The sequence below is a fragment of the Anser anser genome (assembly GCF_964211835.1).
Source record: "Anser anser genome assembly, chromosome: 15".
Taxonomy (NCBI): Eukaryota; Metazoa; Chordata; class Aves; order Anseriformes; family Anatidae; genus Anser; species Anser anser.
In genome coordinates, this window is record NC_139736.1 from 17,662,401 (window position 1) to 17,685,004 (window position 22,604).

The 22,604-nt window shown below is 37.8% G+C and overlaps 1 protein-coding gene across 2 annotated transcripts in view; it reads right to left on the minus strand.

Moving 5' to 3' along the window:
* Positions 1-22,604, minus strand: part of TXNDC11 (thioredoxin domain containing 11) — a 36,394-nt gene that overhangs the window by 9,884 nt on the left and 3,906 nt on the right. The window contains exons 2-9 of one of the 2 annotated variants that reach the window (XM_083799836.1): positions 21,641-21,715; positions 21,139-21,355; positions 20,343-20,440; positions 18,218-18,347; positions 10,173-10,266; positions 7,796-7,908; positions 6,303-6,503; positions 2,070-2,859 (exon numbers count right to left, since the gene is read on the minus strand). In XM_083799836.1, the coding sequence (XP_083655962.1) occupies positions 2,070-2,859; positions 6,303-6,503; positions 7,796-7,908; positions 10,173-10,266; positions 18,218-18,347; positions 20,343-20,440; positions 21,139-21,355; positions 21,641-21,715 (1,718 nt within the window). The remainder of the gene's footprint in view (positions 1-2,069; positions 2,860-6,302; positions 6,504-7,795; positions 7,909-10,172; positions 10,267-18,217; positions 18,348-20,342; positions 20,441-21,138; positions 21,356-21,640; positions 21,716-22,604) is intronic. The other variant, XM_083799837.1, reaches the window with a different exon arrangement.

The following is a 22,604-nucleotide window of genomic DNA, read 5'->3' on the forward strand; positions in this document are numbered from 1 at the left end:
TCGCTATCTTTCATTTTTATCTATACTGCATAAAAGTATTTGGTCCTCATATTAAAGGTTCTATTTAATTCCACACTTGTTTGCATTTACCATTTTTAATTACTTTCCCTATAATTCTTTTGCTTTAGACCAAAGACTGTGCTATTCCCATGCCAGTATGACTGGCCACCTTCTGTTCACCAGTGGCTGTCTTCATTCAATTTCCTCTTTAATAACAAGATATTCAACAGTAGTTGGTCTGTGCTAAAAATTTACAACAAGCTCCAAAACTACCTTCAGATATACCACTTGCAGCCTAGACCATGTTCTCTAAATCTCTGCAAGATAGCACCCATATAAACATTTTCAATTTAGATAAATATTATCCTATGCATTGTAAAATAAGAATATTCAATAATCAAGCAAAAGATGCATCAAATACACTAAAAATAACTATTTTATCAAATAGAAATGTCTTGTACTGGTATTCCCAGTCCAAAAACTCAGACCAAGTAAAAACAGCACCTTTGTACATACATACAAAACACCAGATCATCATATTTATCTCTGAAATATAAAAGTAAATCTATTGCTCCTGGTATTTACTATTCAGCATTAATGAAACTCTCACCCCAGACCAAAATACAGCTTTTATACTTCTAGATCACCAGATTTTGAATGTGTATGTATGATTAAATAATAACTGAACAGACGGGACTAATTAAAAGACATGAAGACTCCTGAATTTTTAGAAACCATTTATAAAACCTGAAATCCGTATTTGTGTAAACACAAAATTTTTGTGTAAACTGGTGCTTACTGAAATGCAGTAAAATAAAAAAAAATAATAAAGAAACCACATGAATCCTTGACAAAATATTTGGGAGAAAAAAGTTTCTGGACGTTCAAATAACTCGGAAGAGAGATTTACTGAGTGCTACTCAGCAGAGCAACCCTTGTCATGCTCAGGAAATCCTGTGAACGGAAAATAGTTTGAGAAAAGTACTGGAAGCACAAAGGGAAGCAAATTTATTATCTCCTCACCCAAATCTTAATTTCTCCTAAGCATCCATTTATGGTCCCCAACTTTTTTTTTTTCTCCATAATGCTTTTTGGGGCAGAGGGGATGGAAAAAGGATACAGTGCTGGGTGGGAACCTTAAGAACAAATGGCCATGTTCTGATTATGTTGTGCATACTTTTGTTTGAACTTACATATTTGTTGGCAAAATACAAATGTAATTTAATGCTGTAAGAATTACACTGATAAACTCTCTTGAACAGTTTAATACTATGTTCACCTGAATTTATTTCCATGTTTACTTGCACTTCTGACATTAAAAAGCCCTGCATTTTTTTAAAGTTGACTCAGTTTTGCACATCATCATGGCAGGTAAATGTACATGGTTAGGCACCTTGCATCTTACCCAAGTAACTTGGGAATAAAATCAGAACTGTGAACAAGGTCTTTTTTTCCTGAATACAACTGCCTTTTTTTCCCCCCTCCTCCCCAGTTCAGCCAGGAAATAAAGTATTGACAGATTTAAACAAAAGCAATTGATAGCTGTATCTGACGACGCACGTGCTTTTCAACATACATTTAAAACAATTTCTAAGTCTGACGACAAGAGGAAGGGCTAGTCTCTGCAGGTAAGTGGGCAGTATCTCATGAAATTCTGGGAAATTTTAGTACGCAGAGCAGTTGAACAAAAACCAATATGTAAGTGTCTTCTCTAATATCAAATGTGTTAAGATGTACAGTGATTTTTTTTTCCACTAGCAAATTAGTTTAGATTTTACCGATTCCTTCAATGTATCGGGCAGTCAAGAGTCACACATTTCAATGTTCACTTCACTTAAAGCAGGTTACTTTTGGTAAGTGAAATTTGATTCTTATACCATCTAGAAATACATACTACTGCTCGGTCAACTACTAAATAGATTAGAATAGAATAAGTAAAGGTTAACAATGTTGACTATAGTCTCACTTCATAAGCAGTCATTTTCAGAATGGCATTAAGTCTTCCACTCAAGAGCTTAGTTGCAAACTTGTTTTTCTTATTTCAAGCGTTTGTATAATAGATACCATACCCAGGGTAGATCCAGTAAGAGACTGATTTTGATCCAGGACATAGTGCACTTCTTCTTTCAAGTCAACAATGGCAGCAAATTCCTTATGGTGAGTAGATCTCGATGCTCCTAGTCTCTCTGCATATATCCAAAAAAGATTTGAATCCAGCAGATAGAGATTCAAGGTTTTGTTGGTCCTGCAGCCCAGACCAGTAATGTTAGTGACACTAATATGAAGGTCAGGAATAAAACAATTCCTATCCTCAATGTGAGGAATAGAATTCTGGATGTCATCTTTATCTTTCTTCCCATGGGAAGAAAATGCTACTTTAGGGGTCTGAAAGATGGTCTTCTCAGAACTAATGAAACTTAAAAAATGCCTATTTACTGTCCTGCAACATGCAGTGTAATAGTTAAAGGGACTGTAGAAACTTAAGAAATTGCTGCATTCTATGGTATTTGATATAACTTGAAAAAAGGTATGCTCCTGGAGGTAGAAAGAGTCCAAAGCTGCTTCTATCTCAAAAAAGTTACAGTGTGGCACGTTGACTGTATTTGGTTTGACACCAAGGGTCTGGTTAATGCAAAGCTCACAGACATTGTGAGTTCTTGAGATCGAATGCCACTGTGGAAGCACCACTGTGTTACAGCACGGGTACGTGGTTATGGAGAACGTTTCTGCCGATTTTGTTTGTGCATTTGGAACAGAGGAATCAAAAGCTGGTGAATCACTGTCCCCCACGTGCTGGGGACCTGGTTCAGCCTCTTGGCTTTTGTTACAGTTGTGGTATTCCAAGGCCACTTTGGTAATCTACAGGGGAAAAAAAAAAAAAAAGCAAGATTAACTGCACATAGTTCACTCAAATGCGGTTATCTGTTATAGGTTTAACAATGTATTATGCATTTTTTTAATAGAATTTCAGAAACAAAATTGATTATACTCCTCTCAGGCCTTCTTACAAAACAATTACAGGAGGCTTTGACTTGATAACAAAGTTAGGTGTTCAGTATGTAAGAATTAAATGTACAGAACTACAAAAATCCAATTTAAAATATTTTCAGTCCATGACATTGATCTCAAGGTGTCTTTACGTCATATTTATCACAGTTCTGTAATGCTACATTTTAAGGTTAAATCCCACCACTCGAAGCATTAATTGGTACAGGTTCCTGAATTTCCCTTTTTTTCCAGTATGAGGAGAAATTTATTTATTTTAAAGCAATCCCATGCGAAAAGAAGATAGAGTCTTCCTGGTATAGGCAGCGCACAACTTTGGTAACTATCACTGCCAGAGTTGAAGCAATGTTGGTATTGACCCAGCCACAACATACAGTTGTAACTCTCCAGGTGTGCTTTGCACAGTAACATGCAACTTATTGGTGGGGTGAAGCCTGCCACTCAGTGCAAGTGTTCCTGTGCTGCATCATTTTCTTTTTTATAACCAAGGGGGAACGGGCAGCAAAAAGGCACTCATATAGACCAAAGAAAGAATTTTCCTCTCTAGGAGATAAATAACAGAACATACAAGAAGGGAAAAAGGAGCAAGTTTTCTCTCACCCTCATCTATCATATTAAATATAATCCAAATACAGAACATGCACACACTGCGCACACAAGAACATTTTGATTGGGTACCTATTTATCAAATGCATGTTGGTTACCTCCAGGAGGGCTGCTTTGTAACAGGATCATCAGTATTAAGATGTAGACTTCAGCAACAGTTTCTGTTAAGTCTTTAGAAACTCACTGTTAGGTATTTTTGTCCTGAAAGCATATACTTGACCCCTCATACTAAAATCTAGCCTGGAGATTTTGACTACCTATACAGAGAAACTTGAGCAGTGATTATGAACAGAAAAACTGATTTGTAATAGGAAATCCCATTTCAGTGAGCTATTACCAGAAAAAAAAATTTGCTCTGAGAGTGTTCGACATGCAACTTGACAGCCTCGTTCTGTGAAACTGCCTTACAGTCACGTGGTTTCAAAGCTTGATGAAACTCACTCCTGACAGTTACAATAAACATCTCTTCCTACAGTTAAAAAAAAAATAAATTCAATAATATCTCTGTATTGAAGTGAAGCAATACAACATCAACCAGAATAAACTTTATCTCCTTCCACATGTTGATATAAGTAGATATTCTTTTTAGTAGGACGAAATCTGATACAGAACATCTTATGCTACACCGATTTAATCTAAATAAACGGCACCTGTTACTACAATGCCTATGCTGTGACAAGCATCACTGAATTAGGTTTGCCAAAATAAGACAGATTAGTATAAGAATAATTGCAGTTCTTTTCCAGTCTTTCCTCAAAGATTTCCTCATACCGTATCTTGTAGCTGACTAGGTTTTATTGTCTATTTCTAGTTTGACTAGATGTTGTACCACAAGTGATTTTCTTTTTTTTCCTCATTGCTTCAGACACTGCAATATTAATAAGGTCTCCTTGTGGAAACCACGCATTCCAGAACAGAGGTGCTCTGTACACTAGTCAGCGTTGCCTCCAAACCTTTGCCACGCTTTTCATCTTCCACAAATGCTTGTTTCTTACTGCTATGCGATCACCAATGTGATGTGCAGCTGTGTGACATACTAAATGGGACAATGGGTTCCAGCTGAAAAATAACCCGGGGGAAAAAAATTCAGGCAAGTTAGTTTCCATAACTGCATAGCTACACAGCTACACAAACTCCTGTCCTGCACAGTTCAAAAATGAGAATAATGGCAGAGAAAGAAAACTAGAAGGAAACTAAGGAACACACACAGGATATAAAAACCATATCAGCTCTGACTATTTTCTCAGCTGGGCTAGATTTCAAATAATAGTGTCTGGTTTAATTAAAGGACTGTATTTCCCTATGTAATCACCTTTAGGGAAAAAAGAAGATGTGGAGAAATAGAATGGGGTGGACAAAACACAAGTTCTGCAACACTCAGAAACATTCTCGGTCTTTATTTGAATTAAGTCAGCTGCACCAGAAGACCAAAGATCTGCCCGTCTCTCACAGCACTCATTCAAAAGGAAAAAAGTTAAGTCCTTGTTCTCAACAACTGTTGACAGGAGACAAAGGCATACTGTGTGGGGTGCAAACTAACATGCAGGATTCATCATAAAATGGATTAAGAAAATGTGTTTTTAAAGAAAATTGAATACTTGGAGCAGTGAAATAAAATCCCTTACCTGTCACCCAGAAAGAGGATTTTTGGACACTGAAATACCCGTAACAGGAATGTCACAGGCAGCTTGTACTACTAATGCTTATTGCTCTGCTTCACGTGCCTTTTTAAAATGCTGACAAGTAGCAGTCTCAAGAGTTAGTCCATTTGGACAAGGGAAAAGCTCTCTCTGTCTAAATGCATGCCATGAGGAAGAACTGACAGGCAGCAGATACTTCGCTAGCCCACCTCTCCTTTAGAAGCAGTTAGACAAGAGTCTTTGGGACCTACTGTGGAGCAATCTGACCGATTGCTACTACATGAACAAAAGAGCAAAACCAAAAAAAAAAAAAAAAGATGAAAGAATCTGAGTTAATTTGAGCCACACAAAGGAGAGAAATCTGAATAGGAAGTATTCTCTACCAATTCCAGAAAACATCTCTAATTAAAAGTAAAGTGATTTCTAGTACCAGACGTCCAAATATAATTTTATTACTATGACAATCAGCTTTGAACCTTGAACCGGCACTACGTCGCATAAATGATCCTACTACTTACTGTTACTTGACACAGCAAGAAACAGGCCTATCATCCTTAACAGAGCAGATTAACAAAGGATATAAATATGAAGTTTAATATAGAGAAAAAGTATACAGATTTCCAACCCCTCATTATACCAAGAGCTAATTCAGGATTTATAGGCTCATGTTCCTAACTAACATCCTCTATGTTCACAGAAGGCAATTTCCATTTCTCAGAAACATCAAATGTATACAGTTATGAAACACGTATGCCTCAAATCATTGATTTTTCTCTCCGTAACAGTTCAGCTCTGTATCTTTGTATATTAAAGTCCAAGAAGACCTGAACAGAAAATTTAAAGTAATTCAAGATATGTCATATCCAATTTATACCACAACACACAACATAAAAATAGTTCTTGTCAACAAGTCTGAGCACAGTTTACCCCAACAGCACTGCTCCCACGCTGGGTACTGTACAGTATCAGGGCAATTTGTCTCAGAATCCTGCCTAGAGTTCTCAAGGTCTAGCATTTTTTGAAGTTAAAAACTGAAGTTATTTCACTTACTTCATCTAAAAGAGGATGAATTTCTGCTAAGGGATTGTAAGGTATAAATATGAGCAGTGCTGGTCCTTTCTTCAGCTCATTGTTTAGAAGAAGACTTTTTCCACCATGAGGTCTCAGCCAGCGTATGAGTATCTCTCGATTTTCTAGAGCCCACTTGCAAATATTCTCAGCTGTATAGTTCATGTCATCATTTGGATAGACCTTGAAAAGGGAAAAAATAATTGTTTTCACTTACTAAAACATATTGTTTACTAATGAATGCAGTTCTCAAATATAGCATGCTTTGTTACTGTATTGCCTAAAACACTCTTTTTCAATTTAATGACACACTATTCAGCATGCTTCAGCATTTCATACATCCTTTCCCTTGGGGTAATCTTTCCAATTTCTCATCAGATAGACACACAATCTTTTAGGCAATGAGACTTCTACCAGGCAAACTCCTTCTTTCACTACAACTTCATAATCTTTACTTTCCTCACTAGTATAAATTCTCTTTATAAAGAGCTCGATCTCTAAGTCACTATCACCACATATCTTGATTTATAGCAAAGACCCCAACATCAAGATTGCATTAAAAATGGATATATCATTTTTTATTACTGAATGTGGTGGAAAATGCTTAAGAAAATTGGATTACAGCTTCTCGGGTCATTTTCATGAATTAAGACAAGCATATCTTAAATCATTTGCAAAGACAACACTATTTTTATGCATTTAACAATAACTTTAGAAAAAAATATGTTTTCCATAATCTCAGTTGAATAAAATACAGATTACAATACTTGTCTTCACATAGTTTCCACTCATGTTAGCAGTGTGAATAGACAAGGTTTCTATGCCAAATAGCAATTCTGAAATTATTTTCAGTCTTAGTCCTCACAAAACATGAGACACGTGAGTTTAAAGTTGCAATAAGTTTTCAGTTCATTTAAGTAGTTTTTCACATCAGTGTTATGTCATACCTTTCAATCTAAATGCAAGTTTTCACTATACCTTGTATCTCTCCTACAAAATCTCTTTGCTCATATCCTCATTCAAGTAGCTTTCTAACTCCTACCCACTGAAAAAGTAGAAACTTTAGGAAAAAGTCTCCGTACAGTTACTTCTAAGGCGTTTGGGCTTTTTAGGTTTTGTTTTGACAGAGAGGATCAACTTGACCTTCCCATGTTATTATAATGTTCCCAAGGGTGTCTGGAAACATAAGTCAACTTATTACAGAATGCCAAATACCTTGTGAATTTAAACTTTGTTAATGAATTATACACACCTTAATAAATTAAAAGCCTGCGTATTACAGTTTTTGAAATATTTCTCAGATAAATACAGATACTACATTTAGTTAAGAAAATCATTTTATTCTACCACATTCCACTTTGTGGAACACCCATTTATTTTACGTTTGTCCGTGTGACATCATGATTGTAGTGCAACAAGAGTTTCAATCTCCAGGTGTTGTCTCAGAGTTACTACAACATAAATGTAATACTCACGAGAGATGTGTTGACATGTCTGTGCAAATACACGCTGCCTGAATGCACCAGTGAGATCTCCTCTGCAACATGTTTATCTGTGATCACTCCAAAGCGTATTGTTCCAAGGTAATCTTAAAGGGCAAATTTTCAGTTTTTAAATACAATTATACACACTGAACTTCTCTCCTGAAAGTCTTAGAAGAATACAGATCTTATGTTTAAAATGCAACAACACCATCTCCCTTCAAAACAAAACACAGAAGGATGCTGTGTAAAGGCACAGAAAATCTTACTGAATAGCAACTGCCAGTATTAGTGATGAAGTGAGGCAGAAGAAACACAAGAGCAGGCAATGAGAACAAACATGTTTCTCTTCTGCACTCAAGATACAGAGAACGTTAACCTGCACTGTCCAATTCCTTGATTTGCTTATTAAATACAAAACCTGGTATCACAGATGCATCTTGCCATGTTAAAGCATCTCGAAATCCCAAGATGAGATATACGTATAAACAAAAGGTAAGAACATTAACTGATACATATGATGTATATTATTTGCAGCAAATATGCATCATTTAAATACCTATTTTAATATTTCTAGATTTATAAAAGTGCAGGCAGGGCAGAACGCTTCTCACATTTATATTGTAAAGAACTATCCCAACACAAAAATGGGGAAATTAAAAAAAAATATAGATTAGGCTTTATATCATACACCAAGTCAGTGGCAAAGTAAAAATCAGAAGAATGGTATCAATTTACTTCATTTGCTGACAGAAATATCCTTAAAATGGGCTAATCTTAACTTTAAGAAAGTTGCATCCAGAATTTATGACAAAAGAATTGCTACGGTAAAATTAATGTTCTTAAGATAATATTAAGATAACAAGTATCATAAACTTCTTAAGGAAGTTTGAATTTCTGTGAAATCCCCATTAGAAGAGAAACTAGCAGCTTTCTGCTTATTTTAAATAGTTTTGATGAACAATGTACAGCTGTGTCACTACTGACTCATTCAAGACCATTTATTTTCAAAAATCTGTAAGCAATCAGGGTCTGCAAGTACGTTCAGTGAAGTTTAAAAATGGGATTTGTGAAAAGGAAAAGCACATTAAGAATAGTGCACGTTACAATACCACATTATGACCTGATTAAAGAGCACCACAGCACATTAAAATTTTTCTTTTTTAAGTAGTATTTTGATTTAATGGAATGTGGCTTGGTAATTTACAGAAAACCTCAGAACAGATTCCTCTCTGAGAGCAGTGCATCATGAAGATATTCTTCTGAACATAGACAACAAATTCTCACTAACCTGAGTTGAAAAATAGCACTTAGAAGAGCAAAGTAACCCAGAAATGCATTCAGCTCTCCAGTGTCATGAAAGAATAATAGCTACTAATAAAAGCATATAAAATCTATGCCTGGAATTTACCATCAGCAGAACAAATGTGTTTGTATACTTACTGTACAGAGATATTACTAACTGCATGGTGCTGGTGATTAGTAAGTAGATGACAGAAAAAAAATAGAAGTGCTGCTGCCTGTTACCAGCTACCCAGATTTTACAAAAGAAATGGTCCACTGCAGTCTCTGATGCATCAAAACCCACAAGTTCATCAGATGGAAATACTCAAAGGCTGGCTAAGCATACTGACACACATGGAAGGCATTACTCCTCCATTATGAATTGCCAGTCTGCCGTTTGTAGTGGCTTTTAAAACCACTGCTGCAGTGGGAAATTGATTCTCTATAATTTTATTTCAAATAAATGTATTCAGAATAACAGAGCTGAGTGATCTATATTGGGTTATTAATTAGCTAAATGGGTATAATAAGCCTGTTCCTCACAGCCTTTTAGTCAAGCTCGCATAGTTTTTAGGAGCACCTTACACCTTTGTATAGAAGATTTAGTGCACAATACTGATGTTTTAAGAAACACTTATGTTAGCCCAAAATAAAACCTCTAAGAGTTATGAAAACTACACATATTTTATTAAGTGCACTTATTTTCTGTACATATGCACTCACCCCTCTGAACCTGCCATTTCAGTTGTTGCACAAGATGCTCGAAGTCAAATTAGTTAAGTGCTAGTCTGATTATATCGATGCATCTGTTACAGCTACACCTTTAGTTTTTTGAAAAAAGTGTATCTTAACATATCCTTGAATAACAGTCTGTCATATACTTTAATTCCATGATGGCCGATCACAAAACATACAATACAGCTTTAATGTAAGCCATCTTTATATAGTAATAAAAGATAGTTTCATAATTAGATCAACACTCAAAAGGGACTAAATTTCAAGTCATAAAATATTGTAAAGAAGTACTGAAGTCCATATGCATAAATTGTTCGCAGATGCCTTATATTTTTGAAGATGAAGCTTTTACCTTTCTTTAATGAATGTAAAGCTGATGTAAAGAAGGTTAAATAACCAGGAGGCTGAGGCGAAGCATTGAACTCAAAATATCCTATAACTCCAGGCTGAAAGAATAAAAATTAGAGTTAGCCAATCTGTTTTCAAGTACACATATAAGGGAAATTGCAATTAGTTACCTACAGTAAAACATGACATTATAAAAAGACAACAAACCAATACTTACTGAAAAACAGTCATTTTATGCTGTAAGAAAATTTTAACTTCAAAAAATTGTTTGGAAATCAGTTCTAAAGTTGTCGTTCAAATGCTACGTATCACGAGAGAGGGGTTTTATGACTATAGAGGAATGAGTTTCAAGCTGCATATTTGCCATGTTAGCTATTAAAGTTCTCTAAAAACAATTAATATTTGCTTTGAAATTAATTTGAGAGTCATAAGAATCATAATCATCATAAAGACTTTTCTCAGAATTGAAATATGAAATATGATTTTTCAAACTATCAAGAACTTAACATTTTAATCATTTACTATGTTGCATGTAATTAGCAATTACATGAATTTACACTTTTTTTGAGTGAATACTTGAACTGCTGAGCCAACTTAACATCCTATCATTAAGTTATCAGTCACAGTAAATTCTTTCATTATGTTGTTCATGAGATACAGAGAACAGCTGCACAAAAACAGAGACCCATATCCCACCTGCATATCCATAAATAAGAACAGATCTTCAAATTGCCAGACAATTCAAAATTCTCATCTCTAAATAGGCCTCATGTCTTTGTCAGGTACCAAGCCTGAATGGCATACGATTAAATTCAGGAAGAGAATCTAGGAGAAGCTGACGTGGAACAGACAGAAGAATAGACTCCTGCTCCAGAATTTCAAATAAGTTTTTGTTTTAATAGATTATATTCTGCAAAACTTAACACTTATTATTAATCACTTTTTTTTTTTTTTACTCACCACTCAAATTGATCTAATAGACTTTCAGGACTCAATGGGATTTGGTTATTCTGTGTTATTTGTTTCCCAGTTCCACCAGTGCATGTAGAGAAAGCATTTGATGCACAGAGCAAGAGCAGAGGTATCAATGTGGAACAAACGATTCTAGACTCACTGATCACCCATTTCTGTGGCAAAAGCCTTCCCACCTATATATTTTATTTGATATTTCATAGGATGCTTTAATTATTTATTTAACTTTTACATATAAAAATTTAGTTTTAAAACATGGACATACGTTTTGCCTATTACTGCTATTAGTAATATTATCTTGGGATATTTCACCAATAAAAACATCTCCCATTCCAACTACTGACCTGTTCTTTCAGGCAGGAATTGTCCTGTCAGAAAGTGAATGTTAAACACAAGACCCTTGCTCATAAAGATTCCTTATGAAGTACCCCAAGACAATTATCAACAATAAAAATGAGGTAGAACAATTAGGTAAATTTACCCAATAACAGTTGTCAAGAAGAAAATAAAAATATAAAAGTAGAAAAAATACAGCAATATAACAGCATTCATTGTAATTACTTTGTTTTTTAAAAAATCTTTCCTAATATCAAATTAAGTAAAAAAAAAATCTCATAAAAACTTTTAAAGCCTTCGAGTAAACAAAAATAAGGGGGCAGATAACTATTAAAGATTCATAGCTTCCTATTTCCTAGGACCATTTTTCAATTCCATTACTCTAAGAAGCAAACCTATGGCACCACCCAATGAATGAAAGAGAAGTCAAAATTGACAAAATGTGAAAGGGGCAGATCTAGAAACATTTATAAAACTATTTTAAATGGTGAGGCTCTGATTCTGACTGCTAGCTCTGTTATCCACGGAGGCTTAGGATTTGTAAGCACTGCCTGAAGAATGTGCTGCCACAAGTCATTTTTATAAAACGTTTCTTCAATAAAAATAAACTATACAGGGAGAATATATGGCTTATGTAGGTAACTCATGCTATGTGCCTAATCAGTAACCTGTTTAACTAATGGCCTTTTAATGATCATCCAGTGACAGTGGGATAGTGTCGTTAAGTTTCAAAATTGAAAACTCATTAATATCATCTCCTAAATGAAGCTCATATATGAGAATACAGAATCATTAATTGTAGTGCAGCCTACTTCTTGATGGGTCTCTGGTTGGATTGTGTCTATTTCAGACTTGTGCTGACATGCAATTCCTGCCTCAGCTTATCTGTGAACGCAGTAAAGAACACAGGAAGAGGCAAAGAAAAATGTCATCTTTGGAGGGACAGAAGAACCCATACTACAAGTTCTATACTGTAGAAATGCAAAGAAACAGTTGTATTGACTGCTATTAGATGAATGAACTTGGTAAAAGCTTGTTCATTTCCTAATGATGTTAGTGATATTATGTAGCCAGGACAGAAAGCAAATGGTCACCTCATCATTTAACATCAGCACCACACACAAGAGCAAAGTCAAATCCATGTCTGGGTCAGACCCAACATGGTGGTTAACGCTCAGGAAGCATTTCTACACACACGGAGCACAGAAGCAAGCTGACACCAAGCTAAGACACACCAGCTACCTCCCAGAGAGGCAGCCTCTTTCCCTCTCTCTCCCCATGCCAGAAAGCGACATGCTCCCTGAGCACGTTTAATTCTCACAGCTCAGTGAAGCTTTCTGTCCAACTGCAAAAGCAACAAGGTTTCTTCCTCTGTGCCTCAGAAGGAAGTGGCCATTTCTAGTAGCTGGGTTAGTCAGATGAGGAATTAGACATGCCAGTTTGGATTCAAATGAAGCCACCACATCTCTGCAGCTAATAAAACACAAGGAGTCTGAGTACATGTTCTAACAGGCACCTGCAATGATGGTAGGAACCCCAAATCTTTCTCCTGATGTAACTTAAACCTTCCCATACATTCCACAACTGTAAGCACTTTCCAAATGGGATGTTTTTCTTTTACTCTCAAAAACCTATTTCTAATTTTTATCCGATTTTAATTGTGCACTAGTATCATCCCACAAACAATAAAAAAAACTAATCAACATCAGAAAATGCAGAATCTCAACTTTCAAGTCAACATTTTTCATAGTGTTTCAGCGCCCTCTTGTGTCATCAACACGTTCATCGCTTGATTGGGGAACAGACACACCATAAAAATGACACCACTTGCTCTTTTTTTTTTTAGCTGGATTGTGTTCATCAACATTTCTTAGAAATAAAAATATGCTAATTAAAAATTGAATACAAGATAAACTGCTAGATTGCAGTATCTCTTGATACGCTTTAACTTACAAAAAATGATGTAAATGCTTAATTTGATACCTTCACAGGCCTTTCTAGTTCAAGCATGTTAACATGAGTAATGGATTTCAGCACCTGACTGAGCGTGGGTAGAGCTCCTGATTTGCCTTGCTAGACCATTTTTCTGTCAAAAACTGACCACTGGAATTTGAGCACATGATTAAAGCATAAAAAGCTTTACAGATTAAATGGAAAAGGACAATCCCAGGCTTGAAGTCCCAGCTATCAGTAAATTGACAGTCAATAATAAAGTGCCCTTGGAAACAAGATAAGCACAGCAACACGTTAGCATGGAAACACATGCTGAGCAGACCTCCTACTCAACATGACACTTTGCGTATGAATCACTCACCTACTAACAACTTATCAACTTATTGTGTACTCCAAATTCTACATAGTGCTATCCTTGGACAGAAAATATAGGAGACCTTACTACCAGTAGGTCTTAAAAAGCAGATATGGCAGAAGTAGAATGAAACAGCCAAGAACAGGCACTGGTTCAGTGCAGTCAGGATCAGCTTCAAAAGCATCCTTTTTGCACCAGGGCCGGGGCAATCCTGGACGTGAGTACAGACTGGGAGAGGAACTCACCGAGAGCAGCCCTGCAGAGGACTTGGGGGTTCTGGTGGATGAAAAGCTCGACATGAGCCAGCAGTGCGTGCTTGCAGCCCAGAAGGGCAACTGCATCCTGGGCTGCATCAACAGAGGACTGGCCAGCAGGTCAAGGGAGGGGACTGTCCCCCTCTGTTCTGCCCTGGTGAGGTCCCACCTGGAGTCCTGCGACCAGATTTGGGGCTCCCAGCACAAGCAAGATGTGGGGCTGTTAGAGCAGGTTCAGAGGAGGGCCACAAAGATGATCAAGGGGCTGGAGCACCTCTCCTGCAAAGAGAGGCTGATGGAGCTGGGGCTGTTCAGCCTGAAGAGAAGACTCCAGGGGGACCTCATTGCAGCTTTTCGATACCTAAAAGGGGCTTATGAAAAAAGAGGGAGAGCAACTTATTGCTCGGTCAGATAATGACAGGACAAGGAGGAATGGTTTTAAACTAAAAGAGAGGACAGTTAAATCAAATGGTAGGAAGAAATTCTTCACTCAGAGGGTGGTAAAGCCCTGACCTAGGCTGCCCAGAGAAGCTGTGGGTGCCCCATCCCTGGAGGTGTTCAAGGCCAGGCTGGATGGGGCCCTGGGCACCCTGATGCAGTGGGAGGTGTCCCTGCCCATGGCAGATGGGGGGAACTGGGTGGGTTTTAAGGTCCCTTCCAACCCAACCCATTCTATGATTGACATAAGTTTTCAAGTGAAAAGTAAATATCCCTAACCTAAGTCTGCAGAACCTATTTTCTAGCAGAACACACGATTGAAGATTAGATACTAATGACAAATCTTTCAGAAACTATTGTGAACTCCAAATTAGCTTTTCAATGAAGAAATAACAAAGAAGAGATCAAGCAGCAGAGACTGATCAGAACGTCCCAATGATCTACTTACAGTCCCCCGTCCTTTCCCTTCTGCTGAAAACTAACCCTTTTTATATACAAAATATCAAACTCAAAGCAAGACAGTAGCCAAGAAAATAGGCTCTCAAAATAGCAATTAGTTCATGTCATGCATGCATTTCCTGTAATCTAGTCAGATTCCTCTGACTTTCTCACTTTTTAAACACAGGAATTACCTCCTGGGTTGTATCTTCTCCTACAAAAGGTATGAAGTTCTTCAACTTGCTTGGAAACCATTAGAAAATATTCACATTTCTAACTGTTTAAAATAATGAAACAAAATGTCTATTTCTGTTTTAAAATATATTTTTCCTTTGTGCCTAGGTTCCTTTTTCCACCCATCTTCCTACACAATTCTCTATTTCTTAGTCTTCTCTGTATCCCAGCTGCTGCTCATTAAGCACTCGCTCTTCTCATTGTGCTCAGTGGACTTGCGCTAGCATGTGTCTTGTTGTACTGGGTCTGGCTGGGATGTTAACTTTCCCTGCAGCAGCCCATACAGTGCCGTGCTCTGCACTTGTAGCTAGAGCAGCACTGGTATCACACCAGTGTTGTGTCTGCTGCTGAGCAGTGCTGGCACAGCATCAGGACTCTCTCTAACCCTCCTAGGGGGTGGGCAAAAAAGTGAGAAAGAAACATCACCAGGGCAGCTGACCTAAACCAAACAAAGGGATATTCCATACCATATGATGTCACACTCAGCAATAAAAGGTGGAAAAAGGAAGCAGAGGGGAGGGGTGGGCTCTTGTTGCGAAAACGTCTGTCCTCCTGAACACCGGCTACATGCGTTGAGGCCCTGCTTCAAGGACGTGGTCAAGCATCGCTCATTTGTGGGAAGTAGAGAGTAATTTCTTTCCTCTGCACTTCCACACAGCCTTTACTTGTTTTGTTTTTTCCCTTTCCCCCTCCCTTTTCCCCTTTCCCTTTTTTCCCTTTAGTTAAATTGTTTAATTAATAATAATCCTTCCTTAATAATTATTTTTCCCCTTTAATTAAATTATCCTTATCTCAACCTGTGAGTTGTTCTTTCCTTTACTTCTTCCCCTCCTCTTCTAAGGAGGGGGAGCAAGAGAGCGGTTGTGGTGGAGTTCAGCTGCCTAGCATGTTAAAACCACCACACTTGTTCCCTGAACGGATCTTACAAACACAGCAGGCACCCCATGCAGTATCCCCTTCCCCCCCTTTGGCTTAACTTTAGAGAGGCAAGACACTGGGTACCTAGGGCCACCAGCTGGGGAATAACCTCAGCCTTAAATAAATGCAGGGCATCAAAACAGTTCAGAAAACTCACAGTTCTTTCAAGGAAAAAGAACAAATAAATACTGAATGTAGAGACTGGGAACTTGGAGCCACAGAATTAAAGCACAGGAAGCAAGGAAGTTTGAACATAGCCTGTAAATACAAATAGACGTTCAATTGTTAAGCAGTATTTCAGAAAAAAAAAAAAGTTTCCCACCATAGATTTCTTGTATTTTAGTCTTTTCCAGTGGAAGCGCACATCCTACTATAAAGCAAATTTCAGCTTGCCAGCACTATGCTTATTAGCTGCCCTTTGCAGACTACCAAGAATAATTCAGAGAACACAGCCTCAGTTCCCAAAACCCAAGCATGGCTGTTTTCAAAGGACGTAGAAAACCAGTAACGAAGCTTTAGACTGGCAAACTGAAGCACAGGAAGGACAACAGAACTGCTTGCAATCACAGAAAGCATCAGCAGCAGATGCAGAGACAGAACTCACTACTCCTGACTCCAAGTCTGTTGTGGTTTAACCCGGCCGGCAGCTAAACACCACACAGCCGTTCGCTCACCCTCCCCCCTCCCTCTCTGGGACGGGGGAGAGAAACAGGAAAGTGAAGCCTGTGAGTTGAGATAAAGACAGTTTATTAAGACAGGAAAATAATAATAACAATAATAATAGTATTAATAATAATAATGTGTAAGAAACAAGTGATGCACAATGCAATTGCTCACCACCCGCTGACCGATGCCCAGCCTATTCCCGAGCAGCCGGCCCCCCACCCCGGCCAGCCACCCCTATATATTGTTTAGCATGACGTCAGATGGTATGGAATACCCCTTTGGCCAGTTTGGGTCAGCTGTCCTGGGTCTGTCCCCTCCCAGCTCCTGCTGCACCCCTAGCCTGCTCGCTGGCAGGACAGAGCGAGAAGCTGAAAAGTCCTTGGCTTGGTGCAAGGACTGCTCTGCAACAATTAAAACATCAGCATGTTATCATTGCTTTTCTCATCCTAATCCAAAACATAGCACCCTACCAGCTACTAGGAGGAAAATTAACTCTGTCCTAACTGAAACTCGGACAAAGTCCCTGCTGAAACACCGGCAAACGAAACCCATGAATAGCTCTAGCTGGATGAACTAAACAATAAAGAGCACAGCACCTACCCATGGTAACTGCAAGCGTGTACCCCCTTTTGCCATGGCAGCTCTCACCTAACAGCACACACGCACTCCATCCTGCGGCAGAACAGGCATTAACTCAAAGAGGAACTGGGCTTCATTCTGAAACACTGGAAAGCCCCTTGTGTGCTGGCCACTACTACAGAATCACTTGGTCCTGTAGGTCTTCCATTCTGCCCCAGTAGCTGGGAGTTCAGTAACATTACAGTATTTCCCACTGTGCACTACAGGAATGAACGGTTACAAAGGGATTACCAATGGCTCTGATCTAAGTGCATTTTGTCCACTTGGAAGTTATTAACCCACTAGTACTGTTACCCATTGTGACACCTCTGAACACAAAAAATGAAAATTAATTAAACACGGGGCACCAGTGGATTGAGATCACGAAGTAAGAGCATACAAAGAGGTTAGAAGCCATTATTTTAACCGATTTCACATTTGTTTTTACTTTACAGACTTATCTTATTAGAAAGGTTTAATACTCCTTTAAAAAACAAAACAATTATTACATATTTCTCAGATGTTTTTCCAACAGACTGCAAGATTTTTTGGGAAAAGATTTCTTCCATTTTTCTTGTTCATGTGTTTATTTATTTTTTTCTCATGAGGTAACAATTATGATTCTTGCCTCTGTGTACTAAAGTACTGGAAATTAACAGCATCACTAAATTATGGTAAGCACTCCGCAGGGAACTAGCATTATGAATTTGTCGTTTCATGTATTTATGATTTCAACAAAATTTACATGGCACTGATTTCAAGATTCTGGAAAGAAACTAGTACTTTGGAGCAGATCAAATTTAATCGTAAAACAAGTCAAATTCTTTCTGAACCACCGCAGTAAAGCTAGAGAAGAGAGACAAGTACCTCATAATTTGAGAGGAAATCTAGTAATTTTGATCGAGACGAGATGTAGAGTAGTGGTGTCATCACCCGGCGAACAAACTTTTCAATATAAACAGCACTCATAGGGCCTTTGTATTCAATTGGTCCAAAACTAGTACCAAAAAAAATAATAAAGCATTAAGACTTAAATTAACAATAGAAAGAGTCCCTGCTGGGAGTGGCAGAGAGAGGAGTTACACAAACAGCATGCTCAGCCTCTTGGGAACTGCCCCCAATTATCAGTGGCTTCTGTAACTGATAGACAGGCTGTGTTACACAACAGTGTTACTGAAGTACAGCTTACAATCCTCAGCTGAAATTGCAGTGACTACCAGTAGGCGTGATGCGTTGGTGGGGAAAAAGGGATGAGGACCACTTCTGAGTCCCATTGCAGAAGCTGGTAAAAGCCAGGAATGACTTAGGTAATCATAGACATCTTTCTGCTTTTTCCAAGTAAATACATGTCACTTAAAAATACAGATCTGAAAAAATGCTACTATTTTCACTTTAATTTTTACATCTTTAGACTAGCTCAAACAGTATCAACCTGAAAAGGTGCAAGATCTCTTTACAGAGACATTTACAAGTATCCCTCAGTAAGGCATGGACAAAGCCCGTCACACTGCTGAAAGACAGACTGAGTGAGTCTACAGCTTCCCCCCAGCCACCCATGACCAGCCCACACCACATCAGGTGGTCCTAAAACAGGGGGGCCTTGGGGCTATGGCCTCCAGAGCTCCTCCATCACTTTGAAAGCCTGCATCTGATTTGCCATCATTAGGTTGGACAAAGCATCGCAGACTAAAAAGAAATCAAACATAAAAGCACGAGGAATTAGTCCATTCCCCTTGAGCAATTTAATGTGATGCTTTTTTTTTTTAAATATAGTTTATACACATACACACAAAAAAACTCAAACCTGCACTGAGATACTTACGTGCAAATGTTTTGGAATGGTCTTCTAAAGCCTGCTAGATTAAGCTATATCCTACGATGTTTTATTACAAATCTTTGCCTTAATAGCAACATGCACCTCTTCAACATGTCACATGCACCATACACAATGTCAGAGGTTTAACACCTCAGACATGAGGGGCACAATGCCCTCTGGGGGATTTATGAGGCTATCAATATGAATTTACTTCTCATTTTGTTGCACCTCTGCTTAGGTATTACCAATCATTTACTGACAGGATTCAGGTGTACCCATCTAACATGTTGTTATTTCAAGATAAAGTTATTTTAACTCAAGAAATGTCCAAATAAGATTCTGGACAAACGTAACTATTTGTTTCTCTGTTGCTAGCAGTGTTTGTTTGTTTCTTTGTTTGCTTGTTTTTACAGTTCAAATTATGTTAGTACCAGTCAAAGTCCAGCTGACAAAGATAAGGATTGCTTCTCCTCAATTTGCAAATCCCCAAACCAAACAAAATCAGCCTCTGTAATGGAAGAGAGCTGCAGTGCAAGACTCGGGTGCACAAGCAAAAATGTGAGAAACTACACAGCATCTAACTCTATTGTACCTAGCATTAGAAAAGCGTTTTCTGCTCCACACACACACAAAAAAAAACGGCTAATACATAAAAATACTAGAAAAATAAAAGTGAGATATATAGAATACTGTATGATGGTATCTCAACATTTAGAGAATAAAAAAATGAGTGTGAAATTCAAATTTAGAACACCTTCAGTATACAGTTCCATTTAAACATACACCTACATTCCACTACCTTCAACAGCCCTTAAATACATAATTGGTTGCTGCTAAACATTGGGACCAGATAATATAATCCACCTACAGAGCAAGCAGAAATCTAAAGTAAAAATATAAATCTGATTTTTTTGGAGAGAGAATATCCAGGAGATGTGTGCGCACTACAAATTTTCCTGAACGACGAAGAACTGAGCAGCATGTCATTTAACTGACATTTACAGCCCTTCTCAACACCTAAATAGCATGTACAATGAGCTTCACCCAGAATCTCCTCCACTTCAGCTGTTTATTGTAACTGTAGATGCAGCACCTTGAAAACGCAACATTTTATAAAATACCTCTGTTTTGCAAAGTACCAATAAAAAAGCCAGACTGTATATATGAAACTCTTACCTCCGGTGGTATAAGTGTATCACAGGAAAATAAAAGAAATGCTTCTGCTTCCTACATTTCCCCTGGTTCCACCAGCAATTAATGGCCACAAACAGCACCTGCAAAGCAGATAAAAATTCACAGCTAGCAAAGTACATTACTGTGACTTTCTTTATCTAGCATGTTTTTTCCAATCCGTTCCATCTGCTATTTTTAAATGACTTTTCAAGGGAGTATTCCATATCTGTTCCTCTTAATTCTATCATCCAAGTTGTTTTTTTTTCTTTTGTTGGTCAGTTCTTTGTAATAGCGATCTGTTATGGTCACTTTTATTTCTAGTTTTTAAGCTTCCTAACCTAAATCCTCCAAACTTACTAACTTTGTCATAACCCGTATTGATAACTTATTCTGCATAAAGGAGCTCAACAAGTGGAGGTTTCGGACAGCTGTATCTGTGTTCAGAGGTAACTAACTGACAGACAGCAATGCAAGGGCTGCAAGGCCTTTTATAATTACTGTTGTCTCCAGTGATAGTGGAACTGGAGGCAAACTCCCTGTAGTTTGTGTCTGAAGGCACACAAACAAATCCAGAAACTTTTAAGAAGAAGCTTGCAGGGTTCCCCATCCAGAAGCAGAAATAACACAGGTTTTCTCCATTTATTCTAACACTCTGTATGTAAAGATGACTAGCTGAGTTACTCAAAGATACGGACATTCAGGTCTTACTGGTCCCCATGGGTTGACAGAAATTAGCTCTTTAATCTCTAAACAGAGGCTATCCGGTCCCATTTAAGATTCGCATCTTCTCTAGAGTTACCTGGTCTGACAACCTGCTGGCCACATGTTCTATTTCTTCTCTTGCTGCAACAGACTGCCCACACCACGGCGCATAGAAGAAATACAACGCGATTTCTGAATCCTGACGAAGGTGATCTGCATAGTCTAGTTGTCCCCGGAAAAGATCAATGACTGGAGATCTCGTGGAGAAGAAATTCACGGGAAGCTGTGCTGGCATTGTTACGTCTTTTGCTCGGCTGTGGGAAGGAAGTTAAGAGGGCTCACTGAGACTGTACAACAGGAGTTTAAAAAAGTGTGCCCAAAGCCCTCATTCACATTAGTTAATGTCATGCGATGACAAAACTTTAAGAATTGATGCAAAATGACTACAATTATCTGAGTTAGTTTCAAGAAATACCGTAAAATCTAATGATTACCCTTATTAACAAGCTTCAGAAAGTCACGCTGTCATAACATGCACTAAGTTTATGGGTGTGTTAGCTCACACTCTTATTGCTGGTTTCTACAGATCGTAAAATTACCAGGAAGAGTGATTTCTTTGGATTTCTTCCCTGGCCTCATCCTCTTTTAACACTTGTACTTTAGGTAACAGCACCCTGATAAGAGAAGAGACACTGGTCATAAAGTTTTGTGATGTTTGTATGAACAGAGACTATTACTGTGCTTATGCTTTGAAGTATTTTATGCTTCTTTTGTACTGTATTATGAAAAAATATTTGTTTTACTAATGACTTTTAGCATTATATAAATGTGTATTAGTTTACTTCACTGATGTCAGTGATTAGAGCAGGGACCACAAACTCTGTTCACGGCATGTTTCCTCTTCAGCAAAAAGAACTTACCGATAAGTGGTTTAAAGACTATACAATGTAAGATTTTCATAGACCACGTTCCTTAAGAGAAACAAGTTTGACCAATAATACCAAGAGCATAAACTAAGTGCTCAGGGAACTGCTTTCTATCAAATCTAGAATCAACCATTCCAAAATTCAGCATTTCCAACGTGTTCAGAAGTGTTTAGTGGTATAAACTGCCTTAGACACAAGTGTATGATTGTATTATTTTTGATATCTTCTTAGTTCTCTTAAACTACCTATATTTACACTACAGCAAGTTAGATTAAAAACTGGACTACATCACTGTACTGATCAATTTTGCCATAGTTTCTCCTTGACAGGAAGTTTTAGGAAAGATTATGCATTTCTTTGCCTTGTATCACAACAAAAAGCTGAACATAAAAATCTTTTTATTTTTACCTCTTTTGATTCTTTTCAGGTTAGAATGTTAGTAACCAATAAATTATTGAGCCCTGAGCACTGTTACATTCATACGTTAAGCAACCTCTTAGTAACACTGCTACATTTTCAAATCTTACAATCGTCCTGGTTGGTACCTGTGTTTTAACAAAACAGATTCACAAAACCAACAGCTCCTCTCTCATTTCCAGGTTATTTAGCAGATAATTAAAGCTTAACACTTAGAAGT